The sequence below is a fragment of the Haemaphysalis longicornis genome, unplaced genomic scaffold, assembly GCF_048455015.1.
Source record: "Haemaphysalis longicornis isolate Haplotype H1 unplaced genomic scaffold, Haemaphysalis longicornis Haplotype H1 scaffold_14, whole genome shotgun sequence".
Classification (NCBI taxonomy): Eukaryota; Metazoa; Arthropoda; class Arachnida; order Ixodida; family Ixodidae; genus Haemaphysalis; species Haemaphysalis longicornis.
The window spans coordinates 35,972,789-35,996,950 of record NW_027526245.1 but is presented as its reverse complement, the minus strand read 5'-3'; the positions used below and the strand labels follow the sequence as shown (position 1 = coordinate 35,996,950).

General features: G+C 47.6%; 1 protein-coding gene across 1 annotated transcript in view; it reads left to right on the top strand.

The window, feature by feature from the left end:
• LOC144165256 (polyamine-transporting ATPase 13A3-like) overlaps window positions 1–24,162 on the top strand; it is a 168,988-nt gene that overhangs the window by 137,350 nt on the left and 7,476 nt on the right. Inside the window, exons 20-29 of the mRNA XM_077695384.1 lie at window positions 3,327–3,493; window positions 4,021–4,122; window positions 5,683–5,762; window positions 6,746–6,788; window positions 7,587–7,696; window positions 9,103–9,199; window positions 14,509–14,581; window positions 15,970–16,120; window positions 18,191–18,339; window positions 19,765–19,853. Coding sequence (XP_077551510.1) covers window positions 3,327–3,493; window positions 4,021–4,122; window positions 5,683–5,762; window positions 6,746–6,788; window positions 7,587–7,696; window positions 9,103–9,199; window positions 14,509–14,581; window positions 15,970–16,120; window positions 18,191–18,339; window positions 19,765–19,853 — 1,061 coding nt within the window. The remainder of the gene's footprint in view (window positions 1–3,326; window positions 3,494–4,020; window positions 4,123–5,682; window positions 5,763–6,745; window positions 6,789–7,586; window positions 7,697–9,102; window positions 9,200–14,508; window positions 14,582–15,969; window positions 16,121–18,190; window positions 18,340–19,764; window positions 19,854–24,162) is intronic.

Below are 24,162 nucleotides of genomic sequence, written 5' to 3'. Positions count from 1 at the left end.
AGAGTAGCTTTTAAGTTTTTCATGTTCTTAGAAGCGCACAAGTTTGAATATGATTTTGCAGGAGTGCAAACGGCGCTCCCTCAGCCCCACACTGAAACATGAAGGTGATTCCGTAAACTTTCGTCAGAGTTTGCCCGCTCCACAACGTAGTCTTTCGGAAGCATGCAAATAAAATAACTTGGAGAAAGTGTTGCCACTCCATGTTGAAATACGCAGTTACTATTCTTCAGCTCTTTAAAAGCAATGGAGCCAGAGGCCAAGCATTTATTATTTGCACGCATCCTTTATACCCATGTAGTTAATGTGCGCGAAGCTAATAAACATCGCCGTTGGCGGAAAATGAGCAGGTTATACCCCACAGAAGGCGTTGCGGACAGATAGTTTTCATGTTTTTTTTGGTATAGCATAACAATACCCGAATGCTCCAGCATTCCGCTTTGTTCGTTTGCTATGAAGCGAAATTATGGCGTAAGGATCGGTGGAGCTGTAAATACAATTTAACAATTACAGCTTTCAACGAATGTGTGGAGACATGGAAAGACAATGGAAAAATGGCACCACCTAGAAGTTATCGATCGCTGCATACGTATTAGACACTGACACACAGTCTTTGCCATTAAAAAGGAACTCTAGCGGTTTGAGTACTACTGTTATTTAGATGTGCTAAAACTTGTTGTGGGCAATAAACTCACTCATTGAATAAGTAACGTAGTAAATAAACGAGTCAATAATGAATAGCAAAAGCTCAATTAATCAATAAAGAACCAGAGAATCACGCAAACATTACGGACAACTATGCTCTTCTTATGAGTTGTACGAACAGATCAATAATCTCTCATTGAACGCACCAGGGAATCCGTCTCGCAGAGAGGGAGCCTTGGCTCTCTGGGGACTGCTCTGCCGCTGCGCGAGGGGAGCGGAAGGAGCCGTATTCCCGACCAGCTACCCAGTCACCGCCACTTTTTACACTTCACACGAAGCTCTGCGCACCCAAGGGTAGCCAGGCAGCACACCCGTTATCTTTGTGTTTTATTTATGAAGGTTTCGACGTGCATTCTCCCATTGTGCACTGTTGCAACCATGTCATCCCAGCGCTGACACCCGTTGTTGCGACCGGGCGGGGGCACCCGATCCGAACTCCGTGGCCTCCGACATACGAGTGGTAGCGTGTATGATGCGAGCGGCCAGCCGCTGTTGCAGCCGTGAAGAAGTTCAAAAGCCGTAGGCTAACGTAGCTGTTGACTTCATAGCGAGATGTGAGCCGAAGCCAAAGAACAATGCCCCGACGGCCGAGGTTACAATACAGGACTCGAGCAGAGCGACAGCATGGATTCGCTGCTGAAACAGGAATGAATTACAGCGCTTGGGCGGCTTCTATTTATACCCAAAAGCCGCAACGGTCAAAACGCCAACAAGTAGCAACACGCCACGAACGTCACAGACACACACAACGCTCTTTCCACAGTTCGTCAGTCGTCGGTAGCCTCGGCGCACGTTGAGTTCGAGAGAGGGGAGAGAGGAGGATTCCGCTGCGACCGACAGGGCCTCTGTGTCCTTGAAACATGCCTTGGCTTGTTCAGTCGGCGCGCTATCGAATGGTGATCGCGCCGATAGCGAAGCGTCTGAGCTGGGCAAGTCGAGGCGTGAATGTATGACTCACCGACATGCTGGCGCCTGACGGCTGTGGGGCGCACGTCCTTGAAACATGCCTGGGCTTGTTCAGTCGGCGCGCTATCGAATGTTGATCGCGCCGATAGCCAAGCGTCTGAGCCGGGCATGTCGAGGCGTGAATGTATGACTCACCGCCATGCTGGCGCCTGAAGGCAGAAAGGCGCCCGCGGTTGCTTCGCCGCCCAGCCGAGGAGTGATGCGGGAAAATACGGCGGCGCTGGCCGATTCGTAACAGCACACGCTAAGTGACGCCTCTCACCAGTGGGAATGGGGAGCCGGAATTTTCGAGCCGCGTTTCTGTTACGACGGCTTGATCTTTCAATGGCCCACTTAGTACTTTCTTCGTATTAAATCATTCAACCCTACTCCCGCCAAATATAACGGCCATATGAAACCACTGTCAGACTTGGAGCCTTAGATCCCCCGTTCACCAACTTGTCGCCGTCATAAAAAAGCACGTCAGAAAGAATAGGAGCGTGCTATTGTACTCACAAATTTATGTCGGCGTAATTTTCGGATAACTGCGGTATTTTATTGGGCTATATTTCATAAAAGATGGCAGATGACAAATTTATGCAGATAGGATATCCTTAACTTTTCGACCAGTCATCTACATTCGAATTATTCAGATTATATTTAATGCCCACTTTAAAAACTCATAGCCGCCACACCTTTTTTTTTTAAGAAGGCTGTATTATTTGTAGCATCACCACTGCCTATGTGCAAGCCAACGCCTTCGTACGATTATGGCAGCACGGGCTGTGCATCATACCTCGCATACGGCATATACCTGCTGATCTCTCACGTATTTTTGATAAAATTTCTAACAAATTTTCATTTGTGGCCGCGCCAATATGATTACGTCCTCCGGAGCAAGTAAGACCTCGAACGATGTCTGACAACAAAAAATTAACGAATTCCTTCTTTCCGGAAATTGGTGTACACGCGAAGCTGGACCTCAGGGAAAATGAGAATGACCAGAATACAACGCAATGACCGCAAAACACAAACACGCCTAAATGAAAACGTACATCCACGAAAAAAACCCATCGATCCTGTCAAACGAAACCCTCTCATTTCGCTTAGCTATACCCGAACTCAAATTTTTGGTACACGTTATTATAGACACTTTTTCTGCAATTATGGGGAACCTCTATGTTCTTCATTGGCTGGCCGCTCTTCCGCGGAGTCTTCCTATGCTGCGCGGTCTTCCTATGCCGCGCCAGAATGTGAACTGCCCGACAAAAGCGAGCGACCGCATCGGCAATATGGCGTGATGAGACCGACGACGTTAATTGGCTGGCGCAATGGTGAGACGCCTTGTGCGCGCTCGCCTGCGCCAGCTGCGAATGGTGAGCTCCAAAATATATCTAAATGCTGTTACAGGGGCACAGTCAACACTTTATCCCTGGCAAGCCCCCGAGTAGGTACGTACCGGAATCGTCAAGGCTATCGTCATCATCATCGTGATCGTTGTTAGAGCGTGTGAATAAATTTGGCTTTCGCGCAAGGCGTTTCGGCCTGCGTCAGCACCGACGGGAATGTCAGTCAGCACAAGGTTCGCTTGAACATCCGCAAAGCTGTTTGAGGATACAGAATTTTATTTGCAGAATAATAAACCAGGGCTTTGAATTAATAACAAACCTTTGTTGCAGGAGACCACCTGCTTACAGCTCTGAGTGTTGCCAGAGATTGCAACATGGTTTCCAGCTTAGCCCGAGTAACAGTTCTGTCAGCCAGCGTGGACAAAATGTCGTCATCGGCTACAGTCGACTTCAGCGAAGTGTTCTCCGAGGGCAATGGTTTCACAAGACCATTCAGGGTAAGTGAATGATTGTCATCTCTCACGGGTTTTAAGCACATTTCAAGAGTGTTGTTTTTAAAGCTATGGCTATGAGGAGTTTATAAATGGCGCTAAATGACTTCACAACATAATAGCCGCGAGAATGATACATCTACGAGACATCAGAAACAAATTTTCATTGTTGAAATATTTTATATTAGAATAAATGAGGGAATAACAGGATGTGTAGAAAAACGATGGTTTTCACATATAAATCAGGAAGAATACCCACGTATTTACTCATCTACACAGAACTTTGTCAAAACCCATTGACTACGCTCTTCGCGGGCACTATGTTACTCGGCGCACCATTGCAGGCGCCCTCTACCGGGCAGGACAGAGAGCGGCCACGTTGTCAAAAGACGCACGCTCGTAAAAGCGGTGGCCCTTCCTATTTACTGCTCTTTGCATCCAATTGCACCAACGGCCCACCCATCGGATTCTTTGACAACTCATCGGAAAATGCCCGTTTCTAGTTCGCTTACATTGGCCGACGTATTTTTCAGAGAAACTACAGCTACGTATGCGGGGAATCGGACATCCGGTTTGCAGTCGACGGGCAGTCGTTTGCTGTGCTCCGTTTGCACTTCCCGGACGTGTACGAAAAGGTAATTCCTGGCTCTTTGGTTTCTTTTCAGTTATCCCTTGTGATTGCGCTGTATTTGTTCCCTATGAACGTGAACAGAGCCGAAGTCGGGCTGTGGAAACAATATGACAAGTGTTCACAATTAATAAAAAAAAGGAAGGAGCGTGCCTATACTGCGATTCAGCGCGCTTATCTGGGAATTCGTTAATATTTTGTAGCCAGCTGCAACTCTAACATTATACGGCAAATGTTTTTATACAGGCTTAACGTAACTTCCCCGACCCTGTATGTAGGTATATTCAGTGCTGTTGTCATCGTAATATTGTCATCACCATCACCCACTCATGTGCAGTGCAGGACCACGGCACCTCCCATAGATTTCCAAGCGCTCCCATCCACCCCCCTGAATGAACCATTTGCCCTATAATTTTATAACGACATCCGTCGACGAGTTTCATACCTTCGTCTACTTCGGACCGGTCCGCGGCCTCTCGGTGTTTATTCTATTAGTCAAATGGTTTGCCCTGTCTTGTCCGTCAAATACCATTTCGTACTAACATGTGAGTTTGTTCATTTAAACATACCTCACTCTGATCAGAAGTATTTTCACTGCTGGATGTATTCGCCTACGTTTCTCATTATGCACAGGGGCGTAAAACGTATTCGTAGTTTCGCGGAATATTTTTATTTTGTATTATGCGTGATTTTCTATCGCTTATGTTGGACGAGCTTCACGTTGTCATTTGCCATTTTCAGCCCTGACGTTTTTTTTTTTTTGAACATCTGCCGTGTAGTGGTGCAGTTGTGCTAAGCACAGAGATAACTAAAAACACCTAATATATTGTCACAGCGTTACCCACTCTTTTGAAACTGCTTTTATAGAGTACGCCAAAGAGGACAGCTGGTAAAAAATGTGCGAGGGTTGATTAGGGGGTCATTTGCATCAGCAGTCCTGTAGCCGAAATTTCGCACGATGTTTGCGACGTCCCGTAATTTATTTTCAACAGCTGGTTTAGTCAGCAGACGTGCCTCACGTTCAGTTTCCGGAACTCGCAACATGCTCCCAGTTTGAAAATACCCTTTTTTGAGTTTTGCATATGGCCACACAGCCAAAGACAACGCAAGGTGCTTGAACAAATGAACTTTATTGGAGCGAACGTGTGCTCCCCAATGAACTTGAAATACACGCAGTTTTGACGAAGCTGTCAGCGGAGTAATGTGCGCAGGCGAACGCCGGCGAAACTAATGCCACGACTTTTCCTTTCCACGAGTTTATCTACAACCCTCTAGTTACTATAAACATCAATTTAGATCGAGAATGATTTCTATTAGACAAGACCAGTTTAAGACATTGACCGCAAAACAACACCCTTTCCCATCGGAATGGGCCGCTGGTGTAGCAAACAAAGTATTAAAACACGCGCTGACCTTAGAACGCAAGATCAGATATCCGGACGTGGCCAGGTGCTCGTTAAAAAACAAAAATAAGCAGTCATAAAGCATGGTTCACGGCAATATTTCAAAAAAATTGTATTACGATCAAAACAAAACTTGCACGCGTGTTCTTCTTACCACTCCGCAGCTCCTTGTCAACGGAGCTGTCTTCGCTAGAATGACACCGCAGCAGAAAGTGGAGCTAGTGGAAGATTTGCAAAGCATCGGGTGAGTCACATTGTGCTGTCGTAAACGCAGTGAAGTAAGTGGTCAGTGACAAAAGTCGTTTTCGACGGTTGCTTTGTGTTTGCTAAATATTCAAATTTAAGTCAAGTTTCTGGTCGAAGACAGCCCAGCAATACTCACACACTTTCGGCATAAGGCGTTTACTGGCCACCTAAAAAACGCGATTGTATTGAACGAATGCAACTTTATTAACGATACGGGGGGCTTGGTAGCCTAGTTGGGGAAGAGGGAAGAAGGGAAAGGGAGTGGGGTGGCCGTCAGAGTCGTCCGGTCAGGTCTGCCGCTCGCACGAACTCCCACAAGGAAAAGATCTTGCTCGCGGTGTCCACGTGAGGGGGCGGGGTTGTCCATTCCTCCAATGAGGTAACGCCGGCGCCCTTGTGCCTGTTCCTCAGCTGTGAAAGGCCGGGGCAGTCCCACAGTAGGTGCCTTAACGTTGGAGAGGCACCGGTATTGCACGTGCAGCACGTCGCAGTGGCTGCCTCGTCGCCCTCCTCGTTTTGATCGGTGATTTCCGCCTGTGGAGAATTCCTTTCTTCAGTGCTGCGTGTGCAACAAGCACTGTAGAGCAAGACGTAGACTATTCGTAGTGCACATCCCAGCAGACAATACGTTCTGAGAATATGCGATGGAAGTTGTGGGAGCAAGCCACATTGCTTTCCGCAGAGTCGTCAGTAGTAGGCCCCATTTAGATTTCCTCATATATTAAAGAGGAGACCTTTTCAAATACCCTTTAAATAATAATTCATTCCGCCATTTTATATCGCCCACGATTTCTCGAACCTCTCAGAACTGTCCGCCTTTTTTCAGCCGCGCTTTCCAGCCGCTGAGCGTCCGTAATCAAATTACTTTGCGCATAATCATGGTTTGAATGTGTGCGTGCGCAAACCAAGCTAGTTCGAAGGTCCGCTTAAATTTCCTCTATTAAGTGTAATATAATAATATTCCTGCTTTTTTTTTTTCAGGTATGCGGTGGCAATGTGTGGTGATGGGGCAAATGACTGCGGTGTGAGTGGTTCACCGTTCTAGGTTTTTGCGCTATTTCCTATTCTCGCTGTGAACGGCTCGTTTTCAAAATTGTAAAGCTAAAAAGGCTCCGTGTTCAGCTGTCTTACGCAGGGAAGTACTGCCTCAAATCGGTGAGAAACTGCAGTGAGGCAGCGTACGCTTTTATGCAACGATCCCTGCTACACTGGCTCGAAAGAAATTTGGACGTAGATGAAAGTTAGACATATTGTAATGCCAACTCAAAGTACGGCCAGTATATCTTTTACGCTGCAACTTAGAACGACCTCAAATTTATTAAGGACTGACTGGAGCCTTCCTTCAAAATATGTGTATTTTTGTCTGTTTCTTGTAATATTCTATAACATATTCGTGAATACCGGGCTTAGGTAATTTTCGCTCGTGTCTACTGTTGTCTGCTTATCAAAATCCTTCTTTAGGCCATACCTACGGCTGCCTCATAGTAACGAAGCAGCTTCGCTTCCTTAAGCCCCGATTTGGGATTAAAACTATCAACTCAACAATGCCCAATCTGCTGGAAAATATTTAGACCTACATGTTTCATTTCGTCTTCGTACTTCATGACGGAAACGTTCATTCCCTAGGAAGAACCATTCGTTTAGAAACCAGGAAAAAGTGCATCCTACCTCACTTTCCAATCGTTAAAACACATTTTTTAACCCACATGTTCACCCACCGCTAAGTTGCCAGAGAGACTCAGGTGCTGCATGGGTTCATGTTCAGTTGTTAGTGTGTTCATGATGTTACCATTCCAATGAACAAATTTCCTCATACTGGCAGGCTCTGAAAGCGGCTGACGTCGGAATATCATTGTCGGAAGCCGAGTCTTCAGTGGCAGCGCCCTTCACCTCCAAGCTGCCCAGCGTCGCTTGTGTTCCGACTGTTATAAGGCAAGTGCCACTGCGCTGAACTTTACTTTCCTCGTACCATGTTTGTTGTAGACGCGCGTTGCGAGAACCCTAATTTATTCATCCGGCATCAGTTTTGAATTAACACACAGTAGATATTGCATAAAACAGAAATATTTGTGGAGTATGAACGCCAGACTCCAGCAAAGTGATTGATAAAATACTGTCAGCGCGTAGGAATGTGATGCCTTCGCGATGCCTCCACCACGCGATGTCTCTATTGATAGAATAAAACTAAACGCGAAGTGTTATCACGAGAACAGCTTTGTTAATTATAGTTTTCTTTTCAGTTTCTCTGACGCTGTTTTCATGAGTGCTACTCTGTGCGTTAGTTTTTTAAATGAAATATCGGCGTTTTATCAGTTACACACCTACGGCGGCAGCAAAAATAGGAATGGGCCACGCAATCGGCTATCCTGGAAGGTCCAATCAGGCGAGGTGGAACCAGAGTGCCGTAGCACAGAGTTGGCAGTAATGGAAGGCGTTAACACTTGAGCTTTATATGCCACATTGCCTCAGCATACGATCGGTGCTGTCAATCGTCGCAGACTGGAAGTGTCACCGCGTAGAACATTATAACGAAATTGCTTGTCGCTATGGATGTATTGCTGAACACTTATTGGCTAAATGATAACTTTCATATTTTATTCTGTAGGCCCCACCATTTGCAGAGAGAGAAAGAGAGAAAGAAATAAGAGGCATTTGTCAATAAATAACTTTCCTACCTTAGGCTAAGACTGCGGACGAAATGGGGTCATTTGAGCATTCGTTAAACCTTTTGCAGAGGCACAGACGAATTTTTCTCGACGTCATTTATATTGAACCACTTTTGCGTGTGACTTTTTTCTCGGGCTTTTTTATCTCCTAACCCCACGACACCGAAAATAACCCCTCGCGGTAAAAAGGTATCCTAAAAATTTGAACCAGATTTCAAGCTCGTGTGCTCGTGTGCTCGTGGGCTCGTTGCGAGCACACGACAACCATTTTTGGTTTTTGCTACTTTGACATTTTTTGCCCTCATTTTGCACTTATTCCGCGACTTTATATGCAAATTCAACTGGCGAGCCTAGATCATGACTACCAAAAGGTTCCTTCGCGTTGCTGCAACACCAGGTTCTCGACCTCTTCCCTTCGAGCTGATGGTTCTCCTCTTATTTAAATTCCACACCATGCTTCTGACTATATTCATGCTGGTTGCTTGTTTGTGTTTGGGCAGTTTCACGTACGGAATAAAATATATCTCCTGCTTCACTTTTACGCTTCATTTCTTAGCGCAACCTTTTACGGGAGTTTTGAAAACAGAGCTGTCGGCGTTGACTCAACTCTGGGAGCTTTCATCAGCATGAAAACGACAGAGTAGTAACAGTGGCGTTTTCATTTTGTTTCAGGGAAGGCAGATGTGCTTTGGCCACCTCATTCTCGATGTTTCAGTTCATCTCCCTGTACAGCGTGATTCAATTCCTCTCCGTCATCCTGCTGTATAATGTAAGCGCCATCCAAACTTGCACGCTCACCTTCAGGTTTTCTCAAAAGAACGTGACCGAAAACGCAGAAGCCAAGGCGAAGGGCGGTCGCGAAATGTTTACCAACGCTGTTTATTCATACGCTCGTTGGTGAATAACATTCACGACGAGTACTTTTCCTGTAAATGTAATCACGGCCGTTGCATTTGATGCCGCGCATTTCGACAATGCTACTTGCTTATCCATCTGCATATCGAGACGGAAATAATACCATTTTTGAAGCAAATCGCATATGTAACAGGAATTTTTGAAAAGGCGAAAAAAAACGGGGGTTAGTGGGCTGTAGGTTGGGGAGCTTCGAAAAAAGCAATACAAAATGTGTAGTAACAAAAAATGAATAGGGAGCTGAAAATAAGCTAGAACTACAACTGTGTCTTTTTTTAAGGTAATGTAACTGATATACTGGGCTGTATCCATAGTCAAAGACGCATTATTTTACACATATTTACATGCTATAGTATTGAAATAATACTAAAAAGTAAAAAATACAAATTACTAAGCAGTAAAAAATACAAATAATTATTAATTAGTATATTAGCAGCTATACCAAATTAAAACTAATAAGTAATCTTGCTGACACTACTAGTTGTAACATACGTAAGTATCAGTTAGGTTGAGTTTGTTAAAACTGCGCGTAACAAACGCTGGCCAACTATGAAAATTAACGACCTTCTGCGCTCTGTTTGTAATTCAGCCTCTTCTATTTCACCACCAAAAACATCCGCAACACCTACGAGGGCACAAGGGAAATAGATTAGCGCTAACTTCAAACTTAACTTCATTCGAAAAAACAGGTCTTCATGCAAGAAAACAGTGCCGCCCCCAAGGAAACGTAAATTTGCTATCGCTTCATTCAGGCCATTCCTTTGTACAGTAGTTGTCACTGGAGGGGTTCAAGACCATGATGAGATTGCGTTTCCAACGGGCATTGCAGCTCTTTAAGTGTTTAGCAAAATGGCCGGCCGCATTATTTAGCAATGTAGTTATGCTATCATGACCATTCATTGCAAGAACGGTCGGTCCGCGAATATATATCTGGTTGAAGGTTAGAAGAATTTCATAAACGACATTTCTTTTGGATTACGTGCACATGCTTGGGCACATGCCGCAGGCTGCCGGCCCACGGTCGGGCTAGAGCAGAGGCGCGCATGCGCGCTGCTCTAGCCCTGCCGTTTCCAGCGCGCCCTGCCGCTCTAGCCCTGCGGTGGCCGGCCACTGCGAATAGTGTCGTTCGCTAGGCGTGCCGCGTAAGGCGCCGCCGGCTCCTACAATTGAGAGAAACGAAGAACTGCCGACGAAATGAGAAAATTCACGCGCAGTGAGCGTCTTGTGAAGGGAGCGCATGCGCACTCAAAGGTTTCGACACCAGGCGCTGGGCCTCAAGATGACGCGCCTATACTTTTCTCGCCACGCTCACTTGGTCCGTTTTATTTCGTGGCCGCTTGCACGGCCCTTTCTCAGTGGTCTTGCGTACGAAGAAATCTCATCCGACGGAAGCGGATATACATCCGTGAAAAAACCAGGTTCGGAGGACTTAAAAGAAAGGGCAGAGAGCGTGGTGACATTGGGTGGGTGGGGCGGCCGACGCAGCTTCAACGTGGAAAACAACAACCGCCGGTATTAGGTCGAAATGAGTAAGCCATGCGTCATGCGCACCTCCGAGGATCGGGCAGGTTACAATAAGTGACGACGACAGCAGGAACGAGAACGAAAAAAAAAGCACAAACACGCAACGTGCGTCGCAAAAATACTTCAATTAACCATTTAAACGAGCCATGAAGAGAAAACACAAGTTCGTGTAATTTGAAAGAACTAGGATTCAGTATCTCAGTCAGCTCCATTACAGCCCCAAAAGATGTTTTTTTAAACGAAACAAAAAAGCAAGAAGTATTTAAAAAGTTTCAAATTTTGCGCCACAGTGACGTGTTATGAGCAAGAATGACGTCATACGGGCCAACAATAAAATATAATTTTCAGTGCGTTAACTGCACGTTAGTATTCAATTGATGCGGTCAAATGGAACTAGATGCCCCATTACAGACGTTCAGTTATGTATGTCGCGACAGGTCAGTTAGGCGGCCGCCAGTCGCACAAACAAGGTTCCTTGACGTCATAGGAAAGTTGCGGGAAATTGGGTAGGGGGTCGCGACTGCTTCACACGTTTTATTTAATATCTCAGTTATTTGTTCAAAGATTGCTATCGGGACTAAGCAGTCGTTTTAATAAACCCAACTTGTATTTTGTCTTCATGGCTCCTTTGAGGAGTAGCAGACACGTAAACAGCGGCAGCACGTTAAAGCTTTGCTGATTAGCCCTCTGTACGGGTGCGGGGAACATTTTTGTCACCCTCTTTTACTAGTTTGAGTGTTTGAAGAAGGTTCTCAGAGAAGCTCGGTTACAGAGAGGCTACGACGGAAATTCCATTTGGTTTAACTTTGTACCTGGATAATAAAGCCGCTTTATATTTAGGTAACTAGATATGTATTCAGGCGAAAACCTCAGTTCTTTTATGCTGCAAAGAACCTGTAAAGTGCACAAACTCATTGTGAGGTACACAAAATTGTCCACAAAATTTAAAACTGCGCGAGCCGGGGTGCGTGAGCAAGGGATTGCGCAAAGGAAAGGGAAACATGGGTGCGGGAGGAGCATCGGTGGAGGACGCAGAGAAGGGAAAGGGCAACGCGTGCTGTGAAGTGGAAAAAGCAACGCTAAAGGAGGGTAGGTCGCTGCGGCGTGTCCTTTGGAAGTCATGCTACCGACGGGAGCGAAGAGGATGCTCCTGACCAAGAGTATCCGAGCGGAACCAGCTCCAGAGCGCGCTGTCGAGGGTTCCATTCTAGTAGCGACGGACGTGGCCGCAAATTCCAGAAGAACGTTCAACAGCGGATAAACAGAAGGCCGAACTATGCTTTCGCCTTCACAATCTTCGAAAGTTGTAATCGTATCCCCATGTAGTCTTAGAGCTTGCTTTAGAAGCACCAACAATATACCGTGAGCACAGTCACAGGAAATCAATTGTTTTTTCAAGCATGCGGGTTCGGGGTACTATAAATGGAGAGAAAAAATCTGATTTGAATTCACTTTGGTTGTATTGTTTTGTTCGCATACGCATTGGAATAAAACTCATTTTTTCTTAAAATAGGGTTTTGTTTGAAGATGCCGCACCCTTCGTACTTGTTCTCATCAGTCGTCCTCCTTGTGCCGTGTTTTCCTTTAGGTGTGTTACGAAGGCTCTCATACATCTAACTCCTGCTGCTTCCTTTCTTTATCACGCTGAAGGTGATAATGTCTAATAAAAATAAAGAAAAGAGCATGATTAAAGGAGCCATGAAGAGAACACAAGTTTGGTTCATTCGAAAGATTGCCTCGTTAGAACCATAACGACACCACTTATAACGCAAACTTCGCTCAAATAAGCTACATAATTAGGAAAAAAGGAAATGACCATGCGACCCACCAGCTCATTTTCCGCAACAGAACCTATGATGTCACTTGGGAATGCTCTGCGATTGGCGGAGGCCGGGAAAAGCAAACGCATGTTAGGCAGGGCTTACAGTTTGCATAGCGAGCTAAATACCCGTGAAACATACTGCACATTCTTTTTATGACAAAGAACGGTGGAGTAAACGGTTGAAGTTCCGAACGAACACGCAAGCGTGTGCGCCAATGCGTACGAAACTATCGCCTGGCCGAGCTCGACATCTCGACGTCGCGCAGACGAATTTTCGGGTTCGAGGCGCTCTGACCTTGGGGGAAAAAATGCCGTAAACACCGCGCATTGACGCTCGTATCTTTCTGGTCGAAGCAGAGAGCTCGCGCGAACGGCTTTCCATACACGACACCGGCCAACTGGCATAAGCGATACTGCTACTGAAGTTGAACTATTATTAACCGTAATAAAAATACGGCACATACGTACCAGTCTGTATTCGTCCGTCGCGATGGGGCTGACGAGGCAGCGGTGCCGACGGCAGGGCGTTCGTCTGTTGTGGCTATCGCGGAATGGTCGCTTTCCCGTCCACCGCGTATCCCACAACTCTTGCCGCTCGTGCACTTAGAAACATTGAGCGTTCAAGTGGTGTGAGGTTGTTAAATGCAAGCCCTAGCTCCTCGGCGAGAGTTTTGTTCTCCGGATCAGGCGATTCCATGACTAGGGCTGCGGGTGCACTAGGTTTTACAAGTATTTTTAAAATGGCCGCCGTCTCGGTCGACTCCCGCGTGTGGGTGCTATACGGAGTCGACATACTAAGTATGTGTTTCATGGACCGGCCCGTGTGACGCCGTTGCTCACGTCACCAAATGTGCAATTTCAGCGGGAGATTTAAAATTTTGGCTTAAATTGCCTTATTTCTCAGTGAATAAAGCATCATTTGCTTCCGGGAAAGCGCTTGGGGTACTATGAAACACCTAATCTTTCGAATAAAACAAACTTTTGTTTTCTCTTCATGGCTCCTTTAACGCAAAATTTAATCTTTGTGAATATTAAAAGAACCTTCTTCCGCTCCTACATCAGCTCCCCAAGAGCATAATGTGGCTAGCAGGTTGCAGGGTGTTCAACCTTTTCTTGATCGCTCACTTTTCATCACCGCGCCTTGTGTACACCCTCCTCTGCCTGCCTGTCTGCCTGTCTGTCTGTCTGTCTCTCTGCCTATGCATGTATGTATGTATGTATGTATGTATGCGTGTATGTATGTATGTATGTATGTATGTATGTATGTATGTATGTATGTATGTATGTATGTATGTATGTATGTATGTATGTATGTGTATGCATGCGTGTATGTATGTATGTATGCATGTATGTGTGTATGTATGCATGTGTATGTGTATGCATGTATGTATGTATGTATGTGTATGCATGTATGTGTATATGCGTATGCTTGTATGCATGTATGTGTATATGCGTATGCTTGTATGCATGTATGTATATATGTGTATGTGTATGCATGTGTATGCATGTATGTGTATGTATGTATGTATGTATGTATGTATGTATATGCATGTATGTATGAACGTACACCATGCGTACTCCTCACTGTACGTACACCGTGCGTGTGTAGGAGGGGGCGGGTGTTTAGGCATGGGTGTGAGTAGGGGGAGGGTGGTGCGGGCGCGTGATGTATTTCCGCGCGTGTAGTAGCGCTCACGTGCGTGTCTCAACATGGAAGTGACCACAAACAGATCCCTGAAGCCTCAGACGGTGAACGCAAGTTTGAAACTGTATTCAGTGTATTTATGCGCTTTCTTTTCGCCTCTATTGTTTCTTTACAGGTGCAGACAAACTTCTCAGATCAGATGTTCCTCTACGTTGATCTCTTCGTCATTACTTCGCTTGCAGTCACAAGTGAGTGGTTCTCTGCCGAAATTGCTTATCTTTTTTGCACTGTTTTGGTGCTTAACATAAAGGGTGTTTTCCAACGACAGCATCATCAATCCGTTTATATCTACTGCGGAACGAAGGGTGATCCGGAAGGCTTCGAACCGCTCCTCTCCTAGGATAACCGAGTTATCTAGTTTCCTATTATTCCGCGTCTTTATTGCCCACTCAGAGACTTTACTATCCCTTACTTCAAGTCCCGTATCTCGGTAGCACTCGTTTACACCGGTTTCCGGTGGTTGTCAGTTCCTCGCATTACATGCCCGGCCAAAGTCCCGTTTTAAGGGGGCTCGGGAAATGCTACTCCGCCACTCCCCAGGGTGACTGACAAACATCGTACGGAGTCCATCCCACACGGGAGTGACGGAGCACGAGCTCGCGCAAGAAATCACCCTCGGCATGAGGAGCGAAGAAACGCCTACTCAAAAAGACTCACTCGTCTTTCCACTTTAGCCGGAATTCTCAAACATCTAAGTCTTGCAGGACCTACCCTTCTACGATCGCACTATCGTAAAATTCATTCAGCATCAAGTATCTCGCTGTCGTGATCACTGTTGACTTGAACTGACTCAACTATGTCGGACAACGGGTTACGCGTAGCAAAACTATTTTCCGTTTGAAAAGCTGCACAGCGTAAAAAACGCGTCAAACTAAGAACTTATGACTGTCTTGCCCGTCCAATTCTACATTATAATGCCGCAGCATGTAGGCCTCGCCGAGAAATGGTAACGCCCAAACAACAGACAATTAAAAGACGTGTCAGTAAATACGTTCCTGGCGTCATTACTAATTGAAGCTCACAGCGGCTCTCAGTTGCAGCGTTATAATGAGTTTACTCGTCTAAAAGCCTGCGCTCTTAAGGCCAGTTCGGACGTCATGTTTTTTTTACGAGATTTTCGGCGAGTATTACCCACATTAAAGGTTTTTTTGTGGCTGCAAGTTTTAATCTCGGATGGCAGTATCAATGATCATTATGACTTTTACTTTGGTGAAACTAAATCACCGACAGGTTTCTGAGAATTTCAACACACATTCGATTTATTTCGCCGAATCCTACAATGCCCAGAACAGCAAAGAACCCCACAAATTTCAAAAGTTTTGCGGCGGCAAGAATGACGCTGGGTGTCATTCATGGGTGTCATGGCATGATTGTACGTTACTTACCATGAGCTCACCGACAAGCGGAACCGGACTGCCTCCATGGTAATAAAAATGTGGGTTGTTTTTCTGGAGGGGACAAACTGCTACGTACAATTTACGTGGAGGTGCTGGTTTTCAAGACAAGAGTGCTGATCATCTCCACAACAATTCTACTCCCTTGATCAGCCGCTTCTCCGTTGCCATCTTCTTCGCAGTGAGCTACGCGGAGCCCTGCTCAGAGCTGAGCGTGGCGAGGCCGGCACGAAGCCTGCTGACGGCGGCCAACTTGGCGTCGCTGCTCCTTCAGCTTCTGCTGGTCGTCTTGGCACAGGGAGGCTTCCTGCTGCTACTGCACAGTCAGGAATGGTGAGCATCGGTAATGTTCCACGAATCAGGAGTCCTTAAATGGATGTATGCTAGTAAGTGCTCTCGATCTGGCTTGCGTAGGCGTGAACATATTAACGGCATGGGCAAAAAAATGCATCCAATAATTCGATGCCTTGAGGCTTCTACAATAGTGTAGGGCACAAAACTTCGCAGAAAAAGGGTGCAACATCGGGCAATGGCCGCATTGTTTATTGTCTCTTGTAAGCGAAGCTTCGCTTTTTAATGCAAAGCATCTACCTCTACGATCCAGCGGTTTTTCGCGGCGTGCGGGACAATAAACTCCCAACGCGGCGGAGGCGGTGGCGGGGGGGGTCTCACTCACGGAGCACACTGTAGGTGGCGCGACGAATGTACCCAAGGTTTCCCGCGTGGAGGTACCTGCTCGCCGGCGGGCGCGTCGGCGGTACAGCTTTGGCATCTGCTTTAGCGACGGTTGTTTTGGGCCTGTTTTGGCACAGCTTCGCGTCCATTACGCCCTTCCTTCACACGGCTTGATTAACTTGTTCGAGAGTGCCTCCTGGGTAACCCGGACCCGACAAATTTAAGTGGTCGTACGGCAATGATACGTTAAGGATTGGTTTGAATGGCGGGAAAACAAAATGTAGAGACCCCATGCAGACATATGGCGGCTAGAGAAACGCCACCTTTCGCGTAGAGCTTGTAACAAATGGGAATCCGTTTTCTAAATTAGTGAATTCCAATTCGGTTGTGTTTTAAGAGGTATTACAAAAGGTGAAAGGAGCAACTGGTTCTGATAAATAGCGATTATGAAATTTCCCTCAGTTTCTCGAAATTCTCAGACTTACTAAACTAACTAGTTTTAAAAGACAAAATGGCAATCACTAAGCTTACATTCCGAATTGTTTCGGTGTCTGCGCTTGTGTCACGCGGTGGTGTAGCCCCGAGCTAGCAGATCAGGATGGCTAGGTTCCGCTGTCTCTCACTTCCAAAGACGCTCCTCAACATTTTCTTTCTGCTGGGCTACAGGATGCGGCCCAGCGAATTCTAGGTAACGACAGGCAGAATCTCTCGTTCACTCTTTGTAGAGTCACGTGTGTGAATTTAAGTGACGTCGCATGGGCAATTGTTGTGGGTGTCGTTTAAAGCTTTGCTTTCCAATCACCTTCACAGGGTGGATTGGAGCCAATTTTTTAGTATAATATTAAAAATTCCTGAATAAACACAAATCTGCATTCCCCTGGAATTAGAATGACGCCATCAATGGTGTGCGACTAAGCCCCTCTCCTTGAAAGGGTTCCATGCAGTTCCATGCAGGGTAACCCATTGTAGGCTGTTACAAACAGTGACGTGCTTTAAGGTCACAGATTAGGATTAATAATGAATAGAATTTTTTTATATGGGGTTACATACTATGCAAAGATGTCCACACTCTCACTATTGCAGTTTGTGCTATTGCTTAACTTCACAGTGCGCGCAAATAATGGATGCACAATATACTGTACGCCGGGTTTTATGGACTTCAGAGAATATTCGCGTCAAACACAAGCTGAGTGGTTTTGCGATTGGATGACGTCGAATGTAAAAGTATGCAGTTCAAGTGACGGCCTTTTACATCGCAGTGCAACTGCCAATTCTGCGTTCGAAACACAGCTCAGTGAATACTACGGAGGGACCCGACCGCTTGATTTACCGCCCACAACATTACGTTTTTCCCTCATCTTCTCTAGCTCTCTTCACGGTTTAATTTCCGGAATCTGCGCTCTTACATATGAAAAAAAAAATCTTGGTTTTCTTAGGCGCCATTTCGAAATCCAGGAAGCATGCGTAAGCTTCGCGAAACATATCTTCTAGCCTTTCAGCCGTTTTGTGGGTGCTTGTGCGTACGTGCTGTGTGCCAGCAGAAGAATTGAGGGAAAGATTTTTGTTTTCTTCGTACCCTTACTCTTTTCAATTCGCCGTTTACCACGCGCAGTTCTTTCGGGAGAACAAAGAGTTACGTAAGGTCATCCGTCTGCCATGTCAGAAACAGTGCGTTCATTTCTCTGCGGGGCTTTTTGAAGACAACAATGAGGGAACTCTGTTCCGTAGGTACGAGTACCCGAGCCATGACCCCGAGGAGGATGTGTACGACTACTGGGACACGGCCGTTCTGTTCTTTCTGACGTCCTACCAGTACGTGGTGACAGCGCTCGTTTTCACACGGGGACCGCCGTTCCAAAGACCCTTCTGGACAAACTGTAAGCCACATTGAGTTTTGCGTCTGTCAATCTTGTTGCTCTTTGGCGATAAAGTTCACATACTTTCGATTTGATTAAAACAAGCTTTTTGCCACAAAACGACGTCGTCTTTAAAATTAGCGAGGATCAGTGACGATGCAGACGAGGTCACTGAGGAAAAAGCGCGAAAAACGACTACACGTAGAATAGAACACAGGACGGTGCGCTGTTCTATTCTACGTGTAGTCGTTTTTCGCGCTTTTTCCCAAGATGTATCACCAACTCGCCCAACTTTCAATTGTGTTAGAGGTGACTGATCCTCGCAAGAAACCCTGGATGTGTGATTTTGTGAGAAGGCATCGCGTTATTTGTAGTATCTGCGTGGGTTACGATGGCTTGCTACTCTGGTTAAATACATCCATTCAAATGAGAGAAGAATATGCGTACCCGTGCTAATTTCACTTGCACAACCTGGGCGGCACTACATCAGCACAGATTAATACATAGTATTGACATCAGTGTAAAGTAGGGAGCAGCAAGTTCCCTCGAAGTGGCTTACTGAAGTCAAATCGACCGCAGCCTGCATATAAGCCGTAGGCAAGGCAGAACGACTGGTCGACGATGCAATATATTCTCGTGGTAAGGTCAATGGGAGCCTGCTTGAACCTCACAATTTCAGAGAGGAATTCGTTGACTATAATTGGCGCTGCTGGTATCGGCTTTGCTGTAACCAGCGGGAAATGCTGGATAGGGATTAGTCTCTAGGGGTTTTTTAAATGTACTCTGCAACACTTCCGATAAATACTTTAACTCTTACCTTCGCGTATGGAAGCACTGAAAAAGCTATAGTTATCGCCAGCATGGAGCGACACCGCATGATTTGCTCGTCGCTGCAGATAAGCCATTAGTTTCTGGTTTGCTTCTGGGGCTCTCACATGCGTTCACTGCTGGAACTGAAAGAAGAACTGCTAATAGCCGTCACACCGCTGTAATGACGCAATTCCAACGGTCGAAGAACGCAATGAGCGCGAACGAGAGAAGCATCTTTTGAGCACGTTTATACGTTGTCCAAGGGGCATAGAGCAGTAATTTTTGGCTGAGGTACTTTGCGACGGCCCAATCAAGTACTGAATGTCTTGGTTGACTACGTTCTAGAGTCGTTCAAAATTTCGAGGCAAAAAAAAAAAAAAAACGTGCTAAAGGTGTCACAGGCTTTAAAAGTACTACTGCTTATAATTTCTGTTTGAAGGTTTTTTTCTCAATGTCCTGACATTGCGCGTGCGGGTAGAATCATTGCTGTTCTTCTACCGGCACTTGCAGACGCAGTGCTGGGGGGATGGTGGCTGAACGGACGGATTTTGCACGTCCCATGCTTATCTTGAACACGCCCGCGCTTGTGGCAACTGTCACGCTTACTCTCACTCCTTTCTTTTTCATGCCCCAAAGTGTGGTTTCTCGGAAACCTCCTGGTCATTTTCACGGTCACGACAATACTACTATTCAACACCTGCCCGGTTATCCGGGATTTCTTCGTGGTGAGTATTTTCTGTTCACACCTAACTATACAAATGTTATTCCCACATGTCCTTGAAATGCAAGACTTTGCTTTAAAGCACTTTTAATCTGAGTTTAACAATAGGTGGAGTTCGAGTAGCAGCCTAAAATATGTGCTCAGACGATCGTCGTTCTCTTCGGGTGGTGTTCTTAATCCGCCTCTTTCACAACCCCACTGCGCATGCGCAATCCCCTAGCGGCCAAGTTTCTAAGCAGTCCAGTAGGGGCAGCAGACGACATTCCCCACAGCTCCCGCACAAGCGGGAAGGGGTCGTGGTTGTATTTACATCGTTTGATTTTTTGTGCGTGCTCGTTGTGCGCGGAACAATGCCCACAACTTGTGCTACGTTCCGCTGTAACTCGGAGTGCCGAAAAGGGAACGGTGTCGGCTTCTATCGCTTCCCGTCGGCCGCACGCGATCGGCTACGGCGGCTTGCGTCGCTCGCGTCGGCTCGGCATCCTGGCGGATATTTGATCGCTGCTATCTGTGCAACTGCGAATGACAATCCGCAGCACAACTTTTCACTACACTATCATCCCCTTCCTCGCATGTGGAACTCTATTTAAGTTATAACTGCCGTTTGAGCGATCGGTGACCGAAACATCTGCGTAGCCTGTTTCGATGCTTCCGCGCAGGTATCGCCATCTCTCGGCCGCTCGGCGCACCGCGCGCCGCGGCGACCGGTCAGCGTATAGGCTTGCATCGCGGCAGGTATATCTGATCGCCGCTTTTAAAATAAGCCCTGACAACAATCCCTAGCACAATTTTTCACCACACTAACACCTACTTTCTCGCATGTAGAACTTTTTAGCGATCAGATTGATTCAGAAGAGCAGCGACAAGCGCGGTTGCTACCGTGGTCTGCGCCGGTTCGAGCCGCTGAGTGTGCCGAGCTGACAGGCGCGGCCGGCGTGTGCGCGGACTGTTTCCGAAGGCAGAAAACGCTTCACGATTGCTTGCTTTATCCATTTCTTGCGAACAAACGCGCAGAATCTACAAATTCAGCTCAGCGATCATCGTAGTTGACCATGGAGCAAAAACAGTGGGCGGAGCGACGCCGACGACGCATCTCATGCGCGCATCGGGCCGTCTCAAATTCACGCGTACGACTAGTCGTGGCGACAGTCGTAACGATCAGTCGCATGCGAATCGCGTGTACCAATCGTACATGTGTCCAGTGAACTGCCGGCCTTTGTTGAGCTGGCGATCGCACTTCATGCCAGACGACTCCAAGTACTGCTCGCTCTGCTACTCGGACGGCACACGGGTCTGTCCGAGATTTCTCTGCCAGCCCTCATTCAGTGATAAGAAGCCGCCTGGTATCATGTGATGACCAGGGGCTGTCGTCTTAAGGCGTTATAACACCAACACAGAAGAAAAACTTCGGCTGCTCCTCGCCGTAATGTGGGATTGCCGTGCATACAACGAGAACGCAGCCGGAGGAAACGCCGGCAAACCCTACAGCTTCAACTTCCGCTAGGCACGCTAGGTGGCAGCACACCGCAATGAAAGAGGCGGATTCAGGAGTGGATTGGCTGTCGCCACTCGGCACGCCAGTGCAATGTAGTGCGTCTCATGGGTCTTGTCAACCTAGCCAGAGGGGGCTGGTGGTTGATGGCTTGGTAGGGCTCGGCGTGAAACACTTACGCTAAAGCTGGCGCCAGGCGGGGGCGCCGACCGTATTTATGGGCTTAGGTGGTAAGAGAAGAGTTTTTCTCTGCGGTCTGTAGTGTTCCAATATAAGGCGTATGCAAGAGGTTCTTCAGGAAGCGTAGTTGATGAGCTTTCTACCGTTCCATCGTTAAATGGCCGATTATTCCTCGTGTAGCGTCACCCTTGCGCCCAGGAATCGTATATTGGCCCGCAAATCGAAACTCCCACAATACTCTCCGCCCCTGCAAGTGACAATATAAGACATACTCTGGAAATTCACCTTGTGTGCATACAAAGTGGGAGGTTCCTACTTTTCACCTGTGCTGCAATCCATACGCCGTTTGTCTCAGCTAAATGTGGTTTTTAACGAAATACGAAGACAAAAGCGAGATTTGAGACAGGTGCAAATCTCAAAAGAGATTTGTATAGGCAGATGAAAAGCAAAAATTCGGATTGTGTAAAGTATTATGTAGGAGAAAAAAATTAAGGCTAGCTTGCACTGACGCGCAACACTTGAATGGCGAACCTGTTGTTGGTGAGCATTGCCGGACACATAGATAAGTTTAAGTATCATTGTCTATTTGCATTGTTTACGTACCGCAACTATGTCGTCGTCTTTGCGGCAAGCGGTGAAGGCAAAGTCATCCTCAGCATTCTAGACTTCCACCAGCTCCTCATCATCGACTCGAGGCAGCGGTGCCGGGATCTGAAGTCGTCTCGGGAAGGAGTGGCACACTCGTAGCCTTGTCTCCAATTCTCCATAACGGCTTCTAGAGAATGCGACGGCCCGGTGACCTCTCCCAAGCAGGATGCCTTTTCGTCTTTAGCCTTAGTGCTGTAGGATTGTTTTTTACGTGTGCGCTAGCGCTCGATGACAGCGCTGGAGGTTTCTTTTTGTTGTTGTTGTTTTAAGCCACTATGGGATCGCGAGATTCGGCGGTACGAGCGAGGCATGCGCTTACGAACGTGCGGCATTTTCTGCCTCCTAGGTATTGTGGCGGCGCCCCAGCAGCTTGCGTCGTCTGCTGCCGCAAACGGGCACGCTCCAGGAACGATGACGCTGGGGCTGAGCCACGAGTGGCGAGTGCTGACCACGCGCTGGCGGTGCGCGCTGGGCACGAGCGTGGAATAAAGCGGGGCCTCCAGTTTGGGTCCACGGCGCTGTAGCGTGCAGACGTGTGTCTTCTCATCTCTCTGTCGCCGTCGCGACATTGGTGACCCGGACGTTGCAGCGGAGCCACGTACTCAGAATGGACCCTCCCCGCGACGCCAGCGGTCCTTCTGTGTCCTCCGCTGCCTCTTCACCTGGCATCTCCGCCGTCGCTTGCCGTTTGCCCCCCTTCAGCGCTAAGAACCCCGACGTGTGGTTCCTTCAGGCCGAGGCAAGCTACCGAGTGAGCCACATCACGTCGCAAGAGACCCGCTTCAACCATCTACAACAGTCACTGCCTATTGAGATCGCGGTTGAGGTTCGTGACATCCTTGCCAACCCGCCTACCGCGAACCCTTACGACACGTTGAAGGCTGCCATCTTGAGCCGCACGAGCCCTTCGGAACGGCAGCGTTTCCAGGGGCTGCTTTCTGCAGAGGAGTTGGGTGACCGTCGACCTTCGCAGCTCCTTCACGAACTGCAAACTCTGCTCGGCGACGCACCTTCTGCCACGGACTCCCGTTTGTTGAAGGAACTTTTCCTGCGACGGCTCCCCTCTTCTGTACAGATGATCCTCGCGACTGCTTCTGACCTTCCCTTATCCGCGTTGGCCGCGCATGCTGACAAGATAATGGAAGTCGCCACGTTGCATCCGCCTTTGTCCACGGTGGCATCCGCTCAATCTTCCGACCATACCACCGTGGCGGCGCCTGCTACTCCTTTGCCCTCACCGCTATCCGACGACCTCGCCGCTCTCCGAGAGCGCATGCAAAACTTGGAGGAGCTTGTCGCCTCGGCTGGTTACAGCTCGCCGCCGCCTCGCAACCCTCGAGCTCGCCGGTTTTGCCCTTCTCGCCGTACCCCGTCTCCGCAAGTATTTCGCCCGGAAGGCACAACGCGCCAACCACCTCAACACCCTGATTCATTGTGCTGGTACCATCGCCGCTTTGGTGCAGCGGCGCAACGTTGCACCCGTCCTTGCGGCTGGCCGGGAAACGGGACGAGGGATCGTTAGCGGCGGCGACCGATTCCCAAGCCAGCGACAGTCGCCTCTTCTACATCACAGATGCAACCAGTGGTCAACGTTTCCTAGTTGACACTGGTGCTGAAGTGAGTGTGCTCCCCGCTAATTCCTGTGACCGCACTCAAGCACCACTGTGCCATCTCCAAGCTATTAACAAGTCCAGCATTCCGTGTACCGAAAAAAATCCCTGATGGTAAACATCGGCCTACGCCGTGCGTTCCACTGGATTTTCCTCGTGGCCAACGTGAGTCACGCCATTCTAGGAGCCGATTTCCTTTCGCACTTCGGCCTCCTGGTTGACATGGCCCAAAAAAGAATCCTGGACGCCACAACCGGCCTTTCTGTCATCGCCAAATCGTCTCCAGTCCATCCGTTCCCATTCACGCTTCTTTGTGACCTACCTTCTCCGTACCGGGAATTGCTGGACGAGTTTCCTTCCCTGACTGCCCCTCCAGTCTGGAC